At 41.1% G+C, this 23,099-nt stretch overlaps 1 protein-coding gene across 1 annotated transcript; it reads left to right on the top strand.

Moving 5' to 3' along the window:
- The first annotated feature begins 9,515 nt into the window (after positions 1–9,515).
- On the top strand, positions 9,516–10,450 carry LOC117162223 (uncharacterized). Its single transcript, XM_033344087.1, has 2 exons — positions 9,516–9,680; positions 9,758–10,450. Exons 1-2 carry the CDS (start codon positions 9,516–9,518, stop codon positions 10,448–10,450), a joined length of 858 nt encoding a protein of 285 aa, XP_033199978.1.
- Positions 10,451–23,099: the final 12,649 nt, after the last annotated feature.

The raw sequence follows: 23,099 nt of genomic DNA, 5'->3' as shown, positions 1-23,099 counted from the left end.
CTGCTGCTGCTGGAAGAAAAATCGGACTACGGGCGCCCGAATTTGAACTCGTGTTCAGAACGTTCGTAACTTAAGGCGCTAACCACTGCGCTACCGTCGTCCGGTGGAAGTTAGTGTCGAGTGGCGGTATTTCTTGTCGAGTGCCGCCACAGATTTATTGCTAAGATTGCAAACTGACGGTATAACTCGCATATCGACCTTATATAAATTCCCGATAACAGAACCTCTTGTTATTACTTTCCGGTTTTGTAAAAACATACATTCTTTCCCTTCCTTGAAAATACAGAAATCTATGCCCCTCCTTGCGACAGATCTAATGGAAAATAGATTTCTTTTCATACCTGGTACGTACAGAACATCGTTCATTGTACATGTTACCCATTTGCCGTCCACAAAAGTCTCTACTCTGATTTTTCCTCGTTCGTCCTTCCGGTTTCAATGCATTCACCAGCTAAACACGTGGAAGGTATCAAAAAGGAGATGAGAGCTCGGACTCAGGGCTCAGGAGAACACAACTGAAGGGGAGAAACAAAGACTCTGTCCACTGTTAGTTTCTTTATCTTGAGGGCAATGTCACCCCCTTTGACCCCCGCTTTGAGTTCCACGAGGACAGCACCTCCTTCGTTACCATAGGCTCCTTATAGGTCTGGAGACATTTCTTACCCTCCCGGACTTTCACCAAGAGGGCCTCTTTCGAATTATAGGCAACCTTTCCCTCCGGCCTTCGTTAACCGGTGGCCTCCTTTCTTCATTGTTCCTCCTTTCTCTCACCCGTCTTTTTTCTTTTCTACCCATTTGAACAATTCATTCGCCTCCAGAGTCGTAGGTTTCTCTATCCCTGGGGTCAACTTCGCCCCTCTTCTACATACGAAGGATCACCTCTCTTCGCCCTTTTCATCCCATCAATCTTCGTGTCCTCAAGCGGCGACACAGTTTTCCTTTTGTTACTCTGTTCAAACTTGTTTCTCACGTCCCCGTTTCTTTTTCCAACCTAGACCATTGGAGAGGAAGTTTGTGTAGAGACGTTTAACCTCAACGGGCCTTTCAACCTGTCTCCTACCTTTACGTCCCTTCTTATTTGATAATTTCTTTTTATTTAGAAGTACTTTACAATAAATTCTCGCATTGAGAATTTTCAGTAAGTTTGTCTGGCGTGGCCCAGTGGTTGTTGACTATTATGATATATCTATTACTACATTTTGTTATTTCTTCTCTGACTGTGGGTATCTTGAGGTCGCGATGTATTGCTTCGTTGGTAACATACCAGGATGCATCTATTCGGGATCTTAGAGTTTTCGATTGGATGCGTTAAAGTATTTCAATGTTGAAATTACTTGCTGTTCCCCATAGTTGGATTCCGTATAATCGGATAGAGTGTAATTTTGTTCTGCGTGCTTAGGTTGGAACGTCGGCCAATTAACCAGTAGAATTTTTTGAGTTTAGCCTTGAGTTTCTTCGATTGGTCTATGATGTGTTGTTTCCATGTTAATCTCCTGTCCAGAGTCATGCCCAGGTATCTAACTGAATCCTTGGTAGGAATTGTTAATGGTCACCTGAGGGCAGGTTTGTTTTTGCAACGTCAAACTGTTTCGCTGTTATATTAGAAACAAAACATGAGTTTCCAGTTTTCCTCGATGCTTTCCTTAGCAGAAGTTTGGTTAACTAATTTTATGAAACAGTATTTTGAATTATCCCTTTGTGTAGCAAAATCCGCTTCAGCCGCACGAGCCACGGAACTTAACAAGGTTAATGTTGGTAAATTTTTTCATCCGTTTCATGACCTTGTAGACAAGCATAAATTTCGACCATATAAGATCTTTAACGTCGACGTGATAGGTATCACGATAGTACAAAAAAATCGGTTTTAAAGGCAGAAGACAGGTTGGTATAATCAGTTAGCGACAAAAGAACACAACTTTCCATAGCTGTCATCTGCGTTACTGTCTTGGGAAATTATATTCCTTTGTTATAAATTTTTTCAAGAGTTTGGAAAATAAAATAACTGGGCCAACGATTCTATCATTTAAAATTCCTATTCGAGTATTTGCTAGAAATTACGTTTGGGGATTTGATTCTTAACACGTCTGGGTTTTCACTTGCCGAGAAATGTTCATTTTGCATGTCCACCGTTCCATATTTATTGAATGAGCCCTTGTCCGTAAATAATATTTTCGCAGGAAAATTACAGTTCCACTAAATTTTGCGAGGCATCCATCTGTAAACTTCTCTCTTCTCGGGAAATCTTCCGCACTCAATTCTTGAACTTTTCGAAAACTGTACGGGTGTAGCTTTTCTTTCTTCAATGCTATCCATATGGTTGTTGATATCTTCTTCTGCAGCATAACCCATGTTTAGCACAGGATTTTAGCTAACCACGCTGCGATGTTCTATACCCAAGGTCTGAATCATCTTGTTGAATAGTCGGATTTCACAGGTTTTAATGTACTTGCATCTAATAAATTTTGGTTGATTCTACGTAACATACTTGTCCTTTGTACCCTATTCTATTCGGAGATTTTTCACGTAACGCAAGTGCATATCGGCAAGTGTGTCAAAAGTATGACATTGTACAATAGACTACGAAAAGATGATGATGTACACTACGACCACAATATACACAATACGCAGTAAGTGCATTACACACGCAATAACATGCACTGCACACAATACACACAATACAACTCGCTCAACAATAATTGCTACATTCGCATGGACATTAAAGAACAAGTAAAACGAATCAAAAATAAAAGAGTTTAAAAAAGTGAAAATTAAAAAGGTCTAACAATATCTACAAAAATTAAAAAAATTTGTGGTTGGTATGATACAGAATAGCTACCATCAGCTGCAACAGCATTATCCGTGTTTGTTTGGCTGCTTTCATTCGATATGTTTGTTGTTTTCGCATGAAAATAATGTTTTGTACAAATGGTCTACATGCTTCGGTCTCCCTTGCCCATATCGCATTCGGGTTTTTAATTGCTGGAATCAGTTTTATTGGGCTTTTCTCGTTATTTGAGTTCTTCTCGAAAGCCCGTTTCGTAGTTTCCCACAGTGAGTAATTGGTGTCCTCATGGGGTGAAAGTGAGTCTAGATATTTCGAGAATTCCATATCATTGTTATCCTTTATAGCCTTTTTGACGTTTTTGTTATTTCGCTCAGGACTTTTTTATTTGCTGATATTTCGTGTTTCTGCCAAATCGCTTTTGCTTCCTTCTCACATTTAATTTTTTCCAGAATTTCATTCGGTTTCATTTGTTTTGTCTGGTTGTTGATTTGCAATTCGTGGTTGCTTCCACTACTTGTGTGAGTTCTGTTAAATGCTTACTCAACTTCATCTGGTGTCTTGTTATTACTAGTACATTGCCTAAATAATTGTTTTAATGCAGAGTGATGTTGACTTACTGCAAAAGACTCGTTTGCGTTATATTCAATTATTATTGGAGTATGATCAGAGACGAGTCTTAGGTTTCCTGATATTCTTAGTTTGTTTAGATCTGTATCATTTGTGACTGCAAAGTCAAGCACATCCAGTGTTTTATTGAGTTCTGTTGATAAGTGAGTTAGCTCGTCAGCTGACCTTAAGGTTACTCCTAATATTACTCTGAGAGTGTACTTCCAGTATTCTAGTGTTATTTTATATTTTAATGATGCGTACAATGTTCAAATTTGGAAAGAATTTGTATTTGTTTGTACTGAGACGGTTGTAACTTATACGTGACCCTGATTAATTCGGCTATGGAGGTAGTGTTTTATGTTATTCTTAATTATTATTGCTGAACCTCCATGTGCTCTTCCTGATGAGCATACAGTATAGTGTGATATTTTTATGTAACTCTATTTGTTGTATAATGTATTATACAAAATGTTTTTATTTCATGCATTCTCTTTTGTAGCCCATTAGCGTCCCATGCTCTTATCTTTAATATATCCATTGATTTATTTTTGCATTAGTGCGCTGCTGATAAGTTGTAGCATGGCTGATATTTCTTACACTTGTTGCTTTAACAGCGAATTCTGTTTAATTCTGTTAAATCCATGTTTTTCTATAGCTTGCCTCACGTAGCTCTTTAAATTCTGTTTAGATTCATTGCTCCAGATTAATAACTCTAACGGGGCCCGCCTACGGCACTGGAGCTGCCAGGATGGCGAAGATGCGGGTGGAGGTACTAGAGAAGGAGATCGAGGTCTTGCGGAAAGAGCAATCAGGAAAGGCCGGGTGTGTCCGTTAGGAGAATGCACGGTACTCGCTCATGTACCTTGTCTTGTAAAGGCGTCGCTCGCACCATGTCGCCAATAAGTTCGTTTATCTTATTGGCAGCTACTTTCACCTCGCTGCCAGCCCTCATTTCTAACAAGATGTCCCCAGCTCTTGTTCTACGCCATGCCCGAGCTTTCCTTAAGAACATCCTTCGCCGCCATGAGATCTTTATACACCTGAAGCCATTCCTTGCCCTCTTCTACTGTTACGCCACGAGGCTTGCCACAGGCTGTGTTTTCTAACCGTCGCTCGCGGTCCTACAACGTCGCAGACGGATCGTCGCGGCTGCCCGGCAAACAAACATTGTAGAGGCAAGCGCATGGTTCACTAAGCAAGGCGACCTCCAGAAACGTCGACTCGTGGCCGTTATTTTACCTCGCGTAAAAAAATGTGGCGTGATCCGAACGTAGTGGGGGTCGCCTTCCAGAAAAGACCAAAATAATCGAAGGGCGGGCAGTTCCTTCTGACGAGTCAAACGTGACACACCGAACATATCAGACCAATAGCAAACGAATTTATCTAGAGATCAAAGTCGAGTCAAATTTCTGTAACATCTTCATCAGATTATTGTAAAATATATTATTCTATGTTAACCTGTTAATACAGTGTTACATTCATTAAACTACCTCTGTTATCCTAAACGAAATAATCGTTCCCGTGGCGATGTTTATGGACTTGCTTATTACATACAATATGGACAGACGGTCTAAGGTAAAAAAACGTACGGCGCAGGGGGTTTCGGAACCCCCAGGCCCCGTCGGGAACACGAGTGGCTTACCAGGCTCGACCCGACGGTCATCATGTTACTGGAAGAACGGCGGGGGGGTGGAACACCAGGCACCCCCTTGTGCGGTAATAGCTACTGGGGAAAAGGAAAAGGAAAAGGAGAAGGGCAAACTAAAGAAGACGACAGCGGGAGGAGAGAAGCCGAGGATGATGTCTGACGTGAAACCGAATGAGAATGTGATAATCTCGGTTATTCCGAGGAAGGATGGGGGAGGAAAGTGAGGATTTCTGCCCCTTTAAACCGAGTAAGAGGCTTCAGAGGAGCCCTGATTAGTGAAAAGACGGAGGTTGGAGTGATTGAGGAATCGGAGGGGTGCTTTGGGACTAGAGGGAGCGACCACAGTACGCCCGTAGCAGGGAAAGGGCTGGCCTACGCTAGAATGTTGACCAGGAGGGTGGTCGAGAGGAACGTCAGCGCGAAATCCACGAGATCGGCTATGGCTAGCGAAGCCGAGGATAGTGCGAGAGACGATACGCAGATTAGCGATGCTGACGATGAGGATCTTCTGATCTCCAGGGCTGAGTTGAAGGGGCTCACACAAGTCATGGTAGGGATGGTTAAAATGTTCAACATGGTGTTGAAGAGGCTGTTGAAAGTTGGACAAAGAGAAGGATGAAGGGATAAGGGCGATAGGCAACATGATGAAAGGTATCCTATCTACCTTGGAGCAGTGTGGGGAACACAAGGAGAGAAGAAGAAGGAGAAGGAGAGAGCCTGCCGAGGTTGTGAAAAGGGCAGACAGGGCAGAGTTGGAGAGGGAAGTGACGATAGCCAAGGGCGGATATTCAAAAAGAAAGGTATTATCGCCGGCTGAAGGTATCAGAGCTGAGGAGTATAAGAGACCCCGAAGAGGAGAGAGCACATACGCTGAGGCGTGTGGGAGGGAGAATGGAGTGATAAAGGGTGACTACAGCGAGGACTCCGAAGGTTGGGTGAGGGTAGAAAAAGGAGGAGGGAGAGGAGAGCTCGCTTAGAGCAAGCTACACCGATGGTGCGCCCGGCAAGCAACCGGCGAGTTGGTACTGAAGAGAGAGGCGTACCAAGAAACCGGAGGAGGAAGGAAGCCATACTAATTAAGGTGGAGATGGTTGTAAAAGGCTTCAGGTGTATAAGAGGATAATGGCGGCGAGGAGTTCATTGGAGGGAGCCACGGCGGTCCGTAGGACGAGAGCGGGCCATATCCTGATTGAATTCGACAAGACGGTGGTAGTCAGCGAGGCGGCGGCTAAATTGAGAGCCGCCTTGAGTGATAGTATGGAGGTGGCCGCTCTGGTGAACAGGGCAACTCTACAAACAAGAAACATCGACCCCCTCACCAACAGGGAAGAGCTGGTGGAAGAAATCAGGCCATACTAAGGAATCGAGGAGAGTGGGAAGGTGGAAATTAAATCTATAAAGGCGGCACCATGGGACACGCAAGAGGCGGTAGTTGTCCTCCCGGTGAGTGGAGTTTCTAGTGACGAGAGAGAAAGGAGATTGAGAACTGGGCTAACGATAGCCTCCGTTAGGCAGTTAGCTAATGTTCGGCGCTGTTACAGGTGCCACATGTTGGGGCACGTGGCGGCAAGATGTACTGTTGCATGTCCTGGCAGAAAGTTGTGTAGGAGGTGCGGCAGCGCTGAGCATAGTATGAAAGATTGCGATAGAGAACCGAGACGCGCCATGTGTCTGAAACACGGTGGTATAAATGCAAGGCATGTAACGGGTTCGTCGGCGTGCCCTATGGCGCGCTTAGGTGGTAGGAATAGACGGGTGCCCAAATAGTGTCTTACAAATAAACCTGAACAGGTGCAGGCTTGCACAAGACCTGATGATGCAGTGCGTATGTGAAAGCAGGGTGGACATAGTGGTCATCTCCGAGCCCTATAGGCAGTTGCCTTATTTATTTAATGACGAGGGTGGGGATGCATCGGTATGGGTCACCCTATTTAATGGAAAACATGCGACGAGCGAGGCGCTGATAAGAAATGTAGGGATTGTAGGGGTCAGGGTTGGTGATGTGCTTTGCGTCAGTGGGTATTGTTCCCCCAATACGGGCAGGAACCAGTTCAACTATTATTTGAAGGAACTGGAAGGGGTCATAAAGGAAGGGAGGAAAGGAGCACCGGCGATTATGGTTGCCGGTGACTTTAATGCGAAATACAGCCGCTGACAATGCTCATAGAGAGAAGCATGGTCACGATCCATTCCATAGGGATCAGTATGGCTTCAGGAGAAAGAGGGGGACTCTTGAAGCCCTGGATAGGATCGTCGCAGTTGCTGAAGAGTGTAGAAGGAAGGGCCTGGTGTGTGTTCTGGTCGCCCTTGATGTGAAGAACACCTTCAACGCTCTAAGGAGGGAGAGGATAATGGAGGAGATCCGAAGGAGACGGCTACCGGGACGATTACAGGAGTTGTTAGCGGACTATCTGGCTGAAAAGAGAATATTGGTACACTGTCGGGACGATGTCGTAAGGAGGAACGTCTACGCAGGGGTCCCGCAGGGGTCGGTCTTAGGACCGTTACTGTGGAATCTAGTGTATGACAGGGTGCTGGAGGCGCTGGACCGGGAGAAGACGGAGGTTATCCTCCTAACAAGGAAGAGGATTCCGAAGATTTTTAATGTTGACGTGGGGGATAGGGGGGGGGGAGATTTCCACTAGCCGTGTTGTGAAGTACCGAGGGGTAGTGTTGGATAGTGCTAGGAGATTCTCCTCCCACCTCAAAGCAGTTTGTGATAAAGCGGAACGGTTCTTGGGCGCCATACGGAGCCTACTCTCAAACGTCGGTGGGGCCAACGATTTAGTCAGGAGACTGTTTAATGGGGTCTGGAAGTCTGTGGTACTAAATGGCGCACCGATATGGGCCTCCTCTCTGGGAAGAGAAACAAATAGGTCGATCATGAGAAGCGTGCAAAGGGCAGCGTTGATCTGTACGTCTACCGCCTACCGTACGGTGTCACATGGAGCTCTGTGTGTGCTTACCGGTAGCATGACAATTTACATCAAGGCATGGTTGCGGTGGAAGCAGTATGGAGTGAAGAGGCGGATCAACGAGAGCCCTGAAGAAATGGCACATGTTGGGCAAGAAGATGAAGGATTTGGAGACGGAGGCAGAGGACAGGTGGAGATTGTAGTGGGCGTTCCACAACCCCCACAATTGAACTACGAGACTGGTAGAAGATCCGCTGATCTTCTACAAAAGAAAGAGGAAGATCAACTACCATACGATGCAGATCCTTACGGGACACAGTATCTTTAACTGTTACCGTCATAAGATCGGCAAAGAGTCTCACACCAGTTGTTGGGATTGTGGTGCGGTGATGGATGACGCCGAGCATATGCTATTTTGGTGCCTTAGATGGACGGAGGAGAGAACGGAGTTGGAGGTCGAGATCGGTGAAGATTTTCAATTGGAGAACCGAGTCGTTGAGAAGATGGCAGCAGAGGAGCGGTTGTGGAACAGGTTTTATGACTTTTGTACAAAGGCGATGAAATGCTGGCTTTCTAAGGAAAGGGCGGTGGAGGTCAGGAGAAGATGGGAAGGAAGAAGGAGAAGAATGACCGGAGTCGAGGAGAGAGGATAAAGGATCGGGTACGTGGTGTAGAGGCCAACCTGAAGTAATGTCGAATGACTGTACCCGGTTGCTGCCTCGAGTACCGTAGCAGAGGGAAAATGAGGAGGGGTTTTTAGTGGGTATGGCGATGTCATCTGCCGAGTCCTACATAACCCGGAGACGCGGGTCTTTGGGTATGCGTAAAAGCGTTTTCCCCTCCTCGCTATTAAAAAAAAATAGGACCTCACAACGAACTCCAACAGGAGGGCCGGTGCAGGAGACCAGGAAGATGGTGCTCCCACTCCCTCCGCGGTCATCTGCGGTGATCCTAACGCTGAACGAGGGGAGGAAAACATCATAAGCTGAAGTGCTAGCGACGGCTAGACAGAAAGCCGAATTCGGCATTGAACGAGTTAAAATCAAAATGGCGATGACTGAGATTATCATTCTAAAAGTTCCCGTAGACAAAGGGAGGAAGAAGGCACCCGCGCTTACAGCATGGTTGACACAGGTCCTGGATCTGACCACGGTGAAAGTTGCGGCCCCAACGGTGGAGCTGAGGGTAATTAAGATCGACATCTCGGTCGGCAAAGAAGAACTTCGGGACACCCTGGAGAGGGCCGGAGGATGCAAGGCACTGGAAGTTTGAGTAGGAGACATGAAGACTTCCAGAGGTTGGGTCAGCCTGGATAAGATGCCCGACAGTAACAGCGGGGAAATTAAGTCAAGCGGGAAGAGGGTCGAAGTCTCCCCGAAGAAACTAATAGAAGCTACAGATGCTTAGAACTGGGACACGTGAGAGTGACCTGCAGATCTACGGTAGACCGGGGGCAGCTATGGTACAGATGCGAAGGCATCGGTTCCCAGGCCAAGAGCTGCTCTGCCACCGTGCCCGGGGGCCCGCTCTGTGAGTCGCTTGGTGCGCCACCCACAGAATGGGAGAGGCGGCATGCATTCCGCCGAAAACTAAAGGGACGAGCCGGATTCGGGAGCCTGCTACGGGCAGGAGACAGGACGACAACGCGAGAGATCTACCGCAAGAAGAGGAAAGAATCACGAGTGGGGCAGATGGCCAGGGGGAAGCCATGGATATGGACTTAGTAAAGTAAATAAATTCATGCGGCTCCACCAGACCAACTTGGAGCGATCGAAACGGGCATAAGACCTGCTCTTCCAGGCGATAAGGGAGAGCAGGGTTTTTCTGGCAATGGTAGCCGAGCCCTATTGTATACTAGACACCCCTAACTGGGTCGCAGACCTGGACGGCTTAGCAGCTATGACGTGGATGTCAGCACCGAGCACATCCGCCGCAGAGATCCTGCTCGAGCAGGGCAAGGGGTATGCCGCGATCGAGTGGGCTGGGATGGTAGTGGTGGGCATATATGTTTCCCTGAACAGTGGCCTGGTCGCGTTTGAGGAGTTCCTGGACGTGTTTAGCGATTGCGTGAGACGATACCTTTCACGTCAGGTCCTCGTCCTGGGAGACTTTAACGCTCACTCGTCGCAATGGGGAACACAAGGACAGATGCTGGGGGCCGGATGCTATCAGACTGGGCTGCGGGCCTCGGGCTCCTCTTACTTAACAGAGGCTCGACAAGCACATGCGTGGCATGGAGAAGATGTTCCGTCGTCGATATTACATGGGGTACCCCCCAATGCCTTTCGGCGGGTCTCAGGCTGGAGAGTAGCCGAAGGGGTTGAGACTCTCGCAGTCCACCTGTATATATTCTTCGAGGTCGGCCCGGAGACAATACCCGCGAGACAGACCTGCGGCATTAGGGGAATGGAACTCTCCAGCCCGCCACCAAGATGGCGCCTCAAGGACAGAGACAACGAGATGCTCCAGACAGCAGCCAGTGACGCGGCCTAGAACTGGGACGCCCGTACAGAGAAGACAAACATGTACGAGGAGGCGGAGAACCTTCGCCGAGACATCGGCGAGAAAGCGGCATGTGATGCGTCAATGACGCGCTCCGTGCCAGGGGTTAGACTGGTGGACCTGGAGATCGCAGAGCTACGGATAAAGTGCATTCAGGCCCGCAGGCGGTTCTAGAGAGCCCGCTGTCGGCGGCTTTATGACGAGGAAGAAATCTACTTTTGAGTCTGTACGATAAATTGTTTTACTAATAGTGAATAGAGAAGGGGTCTTCTAACACTCCATACATCTACCCATGTTGATGGGTTATTATTAATTATTATTAGCCATAAGTATATAGGAGGGAAGTATTTGCGCACTTTTACTCACTGGCGTTTACTGGAGAACTAAGCCCTTGCTTGTGCAGTGTTAGGAGGTTACGAGTGTTAGGTTCTGACCTATCAAACCTGGACAGGCACCTTGGCCGACATCACACGGATGCTCGCATCCAGTGGGGATGTCAATATTGTGAAAGGAGTTTCCCGAAGCTTCATGGGGCAAAATGCCACATTCCAAAGTGTAGTGGCACTAGTCAAAGGAAAGAAGGAGCGTACAAATGCAAATTTTGCCCCATGAGCTTCTGTACTCAGAGAGGATTATCTACCCACGAATGGTATGCGCACTCTGCCATGAGAAATGAAAAAAGAAGGAGAACGGGCTCTTGTGAGAGCTCGATGAAATTTATAACAGTGAAAAATTGCCAAATGTTGAAATTAGCAAAGTCCCCACTAACAGGACAGTTGAACAAATAAAATACAAGAGAAAGATATTAAAAATAGCTAGTGAGAATACAAGTCCTCAAGAGTTTGCCGAGGAGACAGAGGGAGGGTGCGATCCCGTTAATTCAGGCAATGCGCGGACATGCGTTTAGCCTGTAACTAGCGGGGAAACATATAATGAGGAGCCTACCCATCAGTGGAGACTCCAACTAGAGTACGAAATAGAGAGAGTAACCGAGGTGCCCCCGTCGTTGAAGGAGGTTAACGCTCGGTTAACAGATATTTGGGCAAAATACAAGGAAAATAAAGAAGTTCTAACAAATAATTAAAATGAATTTATTTACACATCTCTATATGGGGCGCTAGAGAATGTTAAAATTAAAAATGACAAAAACAAAAGTAATTCAAAATCCCAAAATAGAAGATATTATAATAATAAGAATGATAATAGAAATAAAGGGAAGGAATACTCCTACGCACGTTGCCAGGAGTTGTTTAAGGAATGTCTAAGAAAGTTGTCCGACGTTGTCGTTAACAACGATCGTGCATACCTGGAACCAACCAGGCAGCCACCGGAAGAGAGTGAAGTGAGGACGCTCTATGAAGATTTATGGCGTCGGGCAGAACCAACCAATCCCCCAATCCCAGGAAGTAGAACCTCTGAGCTGGTAATAAACGAATTGTTTCCGCCGATAACCGCCGAGGATGTGAGCGAGAAACTTAATAAAATTAAGAAAAAGGCTGCGGCAGTAGCGGATGGATTTCAAAAAGAACATTTAATGATATCTGGCCTGCCCGCAATACTAGCTAAAATTTGTAATATATTAATTTATAGTTCCCATTTTCCGACAGTATGAAAGGAAAATAGGCCCACACCAATTTCAAAGCAAAGAAACCAAGCAACCAGGTGGAGAATTGGAGGCCTATAACAATAGGCCCCATTCTCGGCCGAATTTTCTTCTCCATCCGCGGCGGAAGGATGAGAAAAGGTATTGTGTAAAATTTAAGGCAAAAAGGTTTTACATCTGAAAATGGATGTAAAATAAACATCGATCTATTGAACGCTGCCTTAAATTATAGTAAAAAAAATAACGGGTGGATATTCACAATTGTGAATATCTCCAACGCATTTGACACAATATCCCATTCGGAGTTAAGCAGGGTGACCCTCTATCGCCACTGCTACTCAACTTATGCCTAGAACCGCTACTGGAAATGATTGAGGAGCAAACCCGTGGCATCATTGTCAGTTATGAAAGAAAAATATCGATCCTGGCTTTCGCTGACGACATTGTTCTATTTGGTGAAGATGAGAGGGTGGCACAACAAGAATTAATATGCTCCATTAATATCTGAAGAGCCTGGGGATGAACATATCTAGTGAGAAGAGCCAAACGTTCCAGGTGGTCGCCAAAAAGGACACATGATTCATAAAAGAACCGCGAATTAGGCTCGAAAATGTCAAGATACCAACGGTTGACCCAGATGAGGCCTTCAGGTATTTAGGCGCCAAAATGGGGCCTTGGAACGGTATCCATTGTGGCATCATAGTGCTAGAAATTCTGAGCATGGTCAGAAGAGTTAGAAAATTCTCTCTGAAGCCATGCTAGAAAATTGAGTTAATTACGAAGTACATCTTCCCTCGATATATTTGCCATTTCCTTATAAATCTACCAAGTGACAGTGTCTTAAAATTATTGGACAGCGAAGTCAGGCAGGATATAAAGGTCATATTACATCTTGTGCATTGGACAGCCACTGGTTTCTTTTATGATCCAAAAGCAAAAGGGGGATTAGGGCTACCGAGACTTGAACATATTATCAAACTTGGTACCGTAAAAAGCGCATTAAACAATAAGAATTCAGTCGATCCAGCGGTATCTAGCTTGATCAATGGAGAAAACGACAGCAAGCTAAAGAAAATCGCAAACTCTCTAAGGATCAATTGGCCGGCCACTTCCGAAGAGGTAGAAAAAGCTAGAAAGCGACTAAAGAGCGGACATATTAAACAATGGCAAGAGCTGAGAAGTCAGGGACATGGAGTAAATGACTTCTCAAAGAGTAAAACTGGCAACGTGTGGCTCGAGGAGTATAATCTGTTCAAGCCCTCGAGATTCATCGATGGCGTAAGACTTAGGACAAACACCTTTGGGACACGGACTGTATTGGCACGGATTGACAAAAGAATTGATGTAACCTCAAGTGAGCGTCTCGACTTGGGCGCCTATGAAATCTTCCTCCACGAAAAAAAGCATAACAGTTCAATGCTAATATAAACTATAAGTATTAATTAATTGATTATTATTATTATTATCAATATTAATACAGATTATTACTACAGTTTAATAGCATAATTGTGAATGTCTCTAAAAATATAATATCCATATTACGTTGTTTTGACATTAAAATTTAGTATTTATCTTACATTGTATTTTGCGTGTTAAAGATATGTATAAAACAATTGATTTTTATAACAGTTTGCATAATGTACATATAATATTAAATACATTAATTAAACACAGATATATCAATTTTCTCTAAGTAAGTGCATATTTATCAAATTTATCCTGCATGCACTTTATATATGTCGGAAATGAAAGGACACCGGGACCTTCCTTTGGAATTCTTCGGAAAACCCCCAATATTTTGCCTCTATAACTTAACTGGATTATAATTGTTTGAGATTTGTGATAAGGAGCTTGGGCTCGAGGACAATCAGTTACCGAACGTAGCCGCGGTCACGGGACGAACACTTTGTCTAACAAAGATATGGAGTAATTCTATAGCTCTCCTTAAAAGAAATATTTGTGGCGGCACGCGACAGTATACATTCCAACGGTTTCTGTTCCGTGGCTCGTTACACGCAGATCCTATTCTTGGAGTAAGATGATTGTCAGATGTCGATGCGTCTCCGCAGTGGGTGTTCAGCTAGCCCAAGTGCCGTTATAAACACTAAGATCTAGTTACCTAAAGTCCTTCAAACAGACAAACAGTCTTTGTCCCAACTACGGGAAGATAGGTGAGATCTATTTTTTCAACGAACGACATCTCCCACTAGCAACTTTCCCTCGAGGGCGGCTAACATCTTTTTCTAACCACCGATATGGAGATTGACCAATTAGCAGCAATGTCAATTTCCCTTACTCGGAAAGTCATTCTCTCTTGTGATCTCATCGACGAAAAGAGTAACGCCTTACGATCAGTGAATTTTACGCGTTTTATTAACAAAGAGTCCGACTTAGATTTTGTGAGCACGTATATCTATCATCCCGTTGACCGCGGATTCGTTATCGAACCTAAGGCCATTGTCACTAGTGTCGCGAGCACCTAATCACCGTGGTTGATTGTCAAATCCGTGGTATCCATACTTGTGTTAATAAACCGTACCTTTGTTATACAATAACGATGGCTAATTCCAATGAAGATTCATCAAACACCCTCAACCCTATCCACAATGCCACCCCGACATATATATGTATGTCGGGTTTACATTAGAGTTAGTGTTAGGGGCGTGAAGCGAATCTTCGTTTGGATTACACGTCGTCGTTATGCAATAGAGAAGACATTGGCTAGTGCAAATACGATTACCATAGAACCGGACAAGTAACCGTGGTAATTAGATATTCGAGAAACTAATGACAATGATCCTAGGTTCAATAACGACTCCGCGGACAACGGGACGGTAGCCGTACACACTCGCAAAGATCTAAGTCGGATTCTGTGTTAATAGTCGCTGGCGTTAATCTCTTTTTTTGTCGATGAGACCGCAAGAGAGAATGACTTTCCGTCCCGGTGATACCCCAGAGGAAAACTATGACGGGGTGTGTCTAAGGACACGAGATCACCGGATTTGTCAGGGACATCCTACCTTCGGAAAGTAAGGGAAATTGACGTTGCTGCTAATTGGCCAATCTCCATATCGGTAGTTAGAAAAGGATGCTAGCCGCCCTTGAGGGAGTGTTGCTAATGGGAGACGTCGTTCGTGGAAAAATAGGTCTCTTCTGTCTTCCTGTAACTGGGACAAAGACTGTGTATCTGTTGAGGGATTTTAGGTAACTAGATATTAGTGTTTATAACGGTCCTCGGGCTAGCCGATCACGTACTGCGGAGACGCGTCGGCATCTGGTAAACATCCTGCCCGGAGAATAGGATCTGCGTGTGGCGAGCTACGGGACAGAAACCGTTGGAATGTATACTGCCACGTGTCGCTACAAATCTTTCTTTTAAGGAGAGCTATAGGGTTACTCAATGCCTTTGTTAGATGGAGAGTTCGTCCCGTTGACCGCGGCTACGTTCGGCGACTAATTGTCGCCTTGAGCCCAAGCTCATTGTCACAAGTCTTAAACAAATACAATTGGGTAGAATGACGGCAAACCGTTTAATTACAACTGTAGGTTTTAATTGCAATGTTTTTATGGATTTTCCCTAGGTTTCAGAGGGAAGTCACCGGTGTCCTCTTATCTCCGACATGTATATCTTGCAAAGCACCGTGCATATTTACTGTATATTGTAATGCATAAACTTCTGCAGCCTAACAAGGAGAGGTCACAGTTGTTTGGACATCGGTTCTTACAAAAATTTTGCTTATAAATCTAGGACAAAAATAAACCGATCCATATTTTGATGTGTTAGTGAATACCCATTATTTGGGAAGGTATTAAATATAATTAGTCCATATTGTGGAAACAATAAGTTCTATGGAGAACTTGTGGACTTGATTTATTAGACGTTATTGTTCGTGTCGCAACCGTCGAATATATTTAAAATGATAAATTAGAGTACAGATAATGTTCGCTGAGATGCTCGTACAGAGTATAAATCGCAAAGTAAAATTGCTAATTAATACTCAGTAAATACTCGTTAGATAATCGTCGATAACTCGGTAGGTAGCTCATCAATACAGAAAGATACTAGATACTCGTAATCACTCGAGAATACTCGTAAAATACTGAACTCTTTTCTGAAATTCGAATTCGTCTTCATTCGATGATTGCACCTAGCGGCGACATTGTTTTGCCCGGAGTTTATTTGTCGTTACGTTTCGTGCATCAAGGCGGTGTCAATGTCCCGAGGCAAAACAACAACATGAGTTGCTCTCGATTCGCATCGTCCTCTAACTTATGTGACGCTACAGTTCTTATTAATGCTCGATTCATGGGATGGGCAAACAGATGCTGCTTACTTTAATAGTACTCTTACAAATGACGATGAAAATTTTATATAAATATCAGAAATTATTCCGTCACATTGTGGTTCCTATTATTATCTCTGACATTTACTTTTTCCACCAAGTACACTTTCTGTGAACAGATTATAAAATTCGCAATCTATACATATCAAGAAAATTCCCGGAAGATTAGTTAATTAAACAAATGTTACCGTTAATTTTTTATTATTTTATTAAATACTATGAATATTCATACATTTATTTGTTAATTTTCCTATTAATCCAAGATAGGATGCAGCAGTTTACTATAGTATTAGTATGTAGCGACACATGAGTTATAGGACAATTTGAACCGGGAGCGACTCATATTGTTGTACCTGGAAGTATTAACGCTGTTTTGCATTTGCGAAGTTCTAGAATAAACGAACTCCAGTCAAAAACAGTATCGTCGTTATGAGTAATCGTCAACCGGAATCAAATATGACCTTCTATAAGTCCGCCGGACAGTATAAACAGACGGGCATTCTCTCTAGGATAGTCTAGAAAACGAACCAGTATAGTGAAGAATATAGCTAATTATCACCACGAGTCATACGAACGACACTTACAACCGACCTACACTATCTCTGTACTTGTACTTGAAGTAATTTCAATATAATTGACTGTTACATTTCCACTCGTCTCTTTAATAACTAACACGTTTAATATCACCTCAAGTATAAGAAAAAGTAAATATAGTTTTGTTAATATTTCGAAATTCTTTTATTTCTATTGTATCCTCTTATCACTATTGTATGAAAATCATAAGTATCACAATGGAAATTTTCAAGTTAACCACGACCGAGGAAAGCATCGCAGTGAGATCAAACGTTCAAGTTCTTCTCACAGCTTCTTTTTCGATTACCGTGGTATTGTGTTTCATAAATTTTTATCACAATATGTTACGATCCATAGAGAATATTATTTGAGCGTTTCACGCCAATTGTACGAAGCAATTCGAAGGATTTGTGAAACGATCACTCGTAGAAATTGTACTACTATAACACATCAGCTCATGTGTCACTACTGACTCGGCAGTTTCCCGCCAAAATAACATTTACAGTCACCATATTGACCTGATCGATCCCTTGCGATTATTTGTTATTCTCCAAAATGACAAAATAAAACAAAAGTCGTTATGCGAGTTATGCACTATAGAAGAAAGTGCTTTTAGAAATGTGTTCATGACTGAAAGACACGCTGGCAAAAATATACTGTATTCTGTTGAGGTTGACTGATAGAAGAACGAGTGGATGAATTTGCAATAGAAAAATATATTGAAATAAATAAAGGTATAAGTATAATATATAAGTTTATGCTGATTCAGATCCTTACTCTCTTAATGTTACAATACAATAGAATCGATAGGGAGCACGTTCATTTATAGCAAAAGGACATTACCAAGAAAATTAACCTTATAGTTTTAGCGAAAGGCTACAAGGAACATAAATAGAAATCTATTTATTAGTTCCTTTGTTCCTAAACCTTATAACCCAAAACAAATGTATATTCAAGGGTACAACAATATGGACCTCTCCTTATTTAGAATAATTTTTGTTGAAGTGGTGACAACTTCTAAGAAAACTCTACATCTGATCTTTTTAGTTTTCTCATGCACTGAAGCCATCGACAGCGTATAGACAAAAGACTTGGACGAAGGTAGACCATAAACAGCTGACAGGCGATGATGGCTTCGGGGTTTTCAGTTATAGGGTAACATTGCTAGCGTGCGGATGTGGACCAGCTCAAACTATATTCCCACTTATACTTACACACTTCTGTATTAAAATATATTTTCTACCTTATAATTTATCCACGCGTTTCTCTGTTTATACATCTAGTAACCTCAACAATTTTGTTTCATTAAATTCTATTTTCTGCGTAATGGAGGTCTCTAGGTCATGAATATACATAAATAAAGATGTAGAGTTTTTTTGAAGTAGTTACTTCAACATATTCAAAGGGAATAACTTAAATATACATGAACAAATAAATATTTTCTCAAATGAGGAAACAATTCAACGATATTTTTGATCGTATGAGGGGGGCGGGAGAAAAAGAGGAATGTAAAAAATGATATGCAGGTTGGTAAAGGTTCAGAAGAAAAGTCTGAGATAAAATGTAATGATTAAGAAAAATGTGGGACATGAAACATGTTATATAAAATATACTTTATATATTCTAATTTGGCTCATATATATGATATAAAAAATGTATATTACAAACCATTTAGTGTAGAATATAAGTACTAATGTTTAATCTGAGTTTCTGTAATTTTGATAGTTTTGTTTTTTTTATTTTTATATTTTTATATTTTCTATAGTTTTGTACTTTTGTATTTTTAAACGTTTTCTATAATTCTATATTCAAGTAATAGTATAAAAAGAAGAATACAAAGAGTATGGAATGGCAACGCATGTAACGGTACGTGAATGTTACACATGCGCAAATAACCAGGAGAGGATGTATAGGAATCGAGGGTTCGTTGGACAAAGAAAACGTTTTTTAGGAATACGTTATGTTTATGTAAACTATATACCAAATAATTAAAGAAAAATAAATAACATCGGACAACTAATTAGTTATCCGAAGAGGGAAAGGAAAACATTTGCTAAATGAAATGGCGCGATCAACCTCCGAAAGCAAGATTGCGATGGTTGGCGTTAAAAGTTGGGTTGCACACGAACAATTTCAAATTGGAGTTCAACCGCTAACCGCGACAAGGCCACGGTGATCTTTACTCTTTTCCATACGCAGGCGGTACGTTATAAATAGAGATCTCACTCCGTTGGTCCGATGTTTTTAATTATATTTTTAATACAGGGCTTATCGGATCAAGCAGGATCATGGTTATTTGTAAACATTCATTGGCAAAGGCACGCATTACATCATTTAAATCCGCCATAATAAAAAGGAAACATATGATTACATGCATCTTGTAATAAAGATAATAAAAAGAGACTCACCATACCAACATAAGAGAAGATTTATAATGATTTACTTTACAGGAGAATAGGTTTAGTTGAATAACACGAAATCCGTACATAGGTTTCTGGAGATCCAAAGACTTTGAGCACCCTAAGAAATTAAGGGAAGTTAGATAAATGGAAAAATTAAAATTGAAACATGATTATTTAATAAGAGTACCGTATTGAATTGTATATTTAATGCATGCAATTAAGTTAAAATGTTACAATATTTTGTCATTATTTGTTCGAATTTCATCAAATGCTTTTAAATAAGAAAATTTTGATAAAAACAAATAACTTAGAGCATTAAAATAAAAAATTGTATTATCTTTATACCGTAATTTATTGATAAATTATAAATGTATTTATAGCTATAACATTCAGAATATTCTCAGGATATATCTTGTTTCACTTGCTAAAATTTTTTGGCGGAATGTTATCTAACATACATGATTAAAGCACACTCTTCTGTTAATCATTGATCAATTAAATTGGTTTTGTTTTTAAAATCTTAACGAATTCCATAATCAATGTTTCAGAATATATAGAAAAAAATAATTTTAAAGCGATCTGATCTGCATAAAAAGAGAACATTCTCAAGTTTAACAATGCAATGTTGTAATATTTTTACATTTATAAAAGAAATGTTGACATCTTTAAACAAAATAATCCATCAGCGCTTCACATAGTTTGGATTATTAAAATATAATTTCACTTGATACAATTTTTGGCAGATCAAAAATTTTTACCATTAATGAAGATGTAGATTATTGTACATTTGATAATAGTAATAATTGTACAAATAAGTTATGGCAAAAGTAGAAGAGCAAATAAAGGTTTAATACTTCAATGCTTGCTTATCATCTATTAATGTTAATACAAATAAAGATAGGTTTTAACATATATTAACACATTGAAAAATTGTTTGTATATATAAGTAACTATGTGCTTCAAAATCTGTGTACCAATATTAGTGGTTTCCTGTCTGTTATTTCATATCTAATACAATTGTATATCTATACTCGCAATTTAATTTACGAAATGTAACAGTGATATATGAGCAATATGGATATCATTAACTACTGCTGGAATACATTTGAAACAATCTTGGCAGTTCAATCTTCTGATTCCATAAGAATCTATACATACATCTATACACGGGTGCTACCTTTATTTATTCTGCAACATAAACAAATTGATATTGTAATTTTACTATGGAACTTTACAAGACTATGATATAAAGAGAGCATATAAACATATATATACAGGGTGGTTGGTAACTGGCGGTACAAGCGGAAAAGGGGTGCTTCTACACGAAAAAAGAAGTCGAAAATATAGAATACAAATTTTGTTTAAATTTTGTTTTTTTCTAATTTTTCCATCGAGACAACGATCTACAGTGAGATCCGTTATAACGAGACGTGATAAAGTGCACATGTACCGAGCGAAAATTCAAAGTCGATTTTCTCGAAAACAAAGCCTCAAACGAAAAATTTTTATTCTATATTTTCGACTTCTTTTTTTCGCGTAGAATCACCCACTTTCCGCTTGTACCACCAGTTACCAACTGCCCTGTATATACATATTTGCAAATATATACAATTTTCATATACATCTGAAATCTAGCCCATACCGCTTTATGACTTTAAGCACTGTTTGAACGTATTTCCTGCTAATATAATATTTACACTGGGATGTCTTTTTATTTTTTTATAGACAAGAAATTTTGTTCTTGTTATATAATATGACGAAGTGTGGTAAAAAGGTACTACGATAATATAGCAAATTTGTAAGTTTTAATTAAAAAAATAGGAATAAGAAAATATTTTACAATTAAAAATGAACCTTTGAAACCTATTATCTTGTGTCAATAAGGATAGAAATTAAATAAATTTCGTATATCGCATCGCAAACTGAACTATGAAAATTGCAAAGTTGTTATCGATCCTTACGTAGGCCCATACCAATAATCACAAATAGGTATTTTATTACTTAATTTTCTTCGGTTTTGTACATATTCCTTAGTAGTCGTGTATTAGTATTAGATAAAGAAGTACGAACCTACCTACACAGTTAATAAAGATACAATTGAATTAAGAACATAAATTCTGTATTTTTGAATACATGTTACACGTTTATTTCTCTTATCTACGATCTTGATCTACGTCTAGACCGTCTGGATCTACGATCTTATCTATTTATCTATTATACATATGGTTCGATATATTTGGTATACAACAATAATATAGATTAAATTACATAAAACATATCTGTTTCATATTAGAATAACTTAAGCAAAATCTTTGGTATAAGCATATATAAAATATTTACCTTAAATAAATCAATGGTTGGTCAAGTGTTACATCTTTTATATTAGTACATTCTCTTCTATCAAAATTTAACAGATTAACTTTATAATTCTTTGTTTAGCATTCATTATTAACTGATATATATATCCATATTGTAGGCATCCTTCAACCTGACGCACATGTGACCATGTGCGAATCCACAAAACGACTGTGTGGTGCCTCGTGTCGGTCAACCACTATTACTTAGAATTGCTTACAGTACTGCTCGTTAATTGGCTACAATTCAGCAGTACAACATGGTACCTGCGCACATCCTTGCGCGAATATTTAAGAATATAAACGTATAATATTTGTACTTTAAGATTGATTAAATAGATATGTAAGTACAATTTTAACAAGCCGTCTTAACAAGATCTTTATGCACACATCATACATTAAACATGATACATGCAAAGTATGTATAACATTTAAGATACATGTATCTATGAATGTATAGTGAACAACAGAAGTGTTCGTGCATTTGGAATGTAGAAATAACAGAAGCAATATTCCCTATATTATTTAAATACATGTCGGAGATAAGAGGACACCGATGCCTTCCTTCTGAAACCTCGGGAAAATCCATAAAAACATTGTAATTAAAATCTACAGTTGTAATTAAACGATTTGCCGTCATCCCACCCAATTGTATTTGTTTGAGACTTGTGACAATGAGCTTGGGCTCAAGGCGACAATTAGTCGCCGAACGTAGCCGCGGTCAACGGGACGAACCCTCCGTCTAACAAAGGCATTGAGTAACCCTATAGCTCTCCTTAAAAGAAAGATTTGTAGCGGCACGTGGCAGTAAACATTCCAACGGTTTCTGTCCCGTAGCTCGCCACACGCAGATCCTATTCTCCGGGCAGGATGTTTACCAGATGCCGACGCGTCTCCGCAGTACGTGATCGGCTAGCCCGAAGACCGTTATAAACACTAATATCTAGTTACCTAAAATCCTTCAACAGGTAAACAGTCTTTGTCCCAGTTACAGGAAGACAGGAGAGACCCATTTTTCCACGAACGACGTCTGTAACGTTGCGAGTGTGTGATCATTGTGAGTTTGTGTCAACTCTGTAACATTTTTGTGTGTGTCAATAAAAATAACTTCAGTGTAAAAAAATGGATAGCTTCAGTGAGGAATCCTTACCTGTCCCAAGCCCCCGCCACGAGGACGTCTCGGGCCCACATTGGGACTTTGACTCGACATATATGTAATTGTACAGCATAAGAACATTTATATAAATAATGTAATTGTACAATAAATGTACGCAAACATTGACATTATTTATTGTTAGGGAAAAATCGACATAAATTTCCTCTATATTGTCGATTGTAATGATCAAGTTTATTTCGTTGATTGGT

Source organism: Bombus vancouverensis, chromosome 6 (assembly GCF_051014615.1).
Source record: "Bombus vancouverensis nearcticus chromosome 6, iyBomVanc1_principal, whole genome shotgun sequence".
Classification (NCBI taxonomy): Eukaryota; Metazoa; Arthropoda; class Insecta; order Hymenoptera; family Apidae; genus Bombus; species Bombus vancouverensis.
The sequence above is the reverse complement of the archived record's forward strand: the minus strand, read 5'-3'. Positions and strand labels throughout refer to the sequence as shown.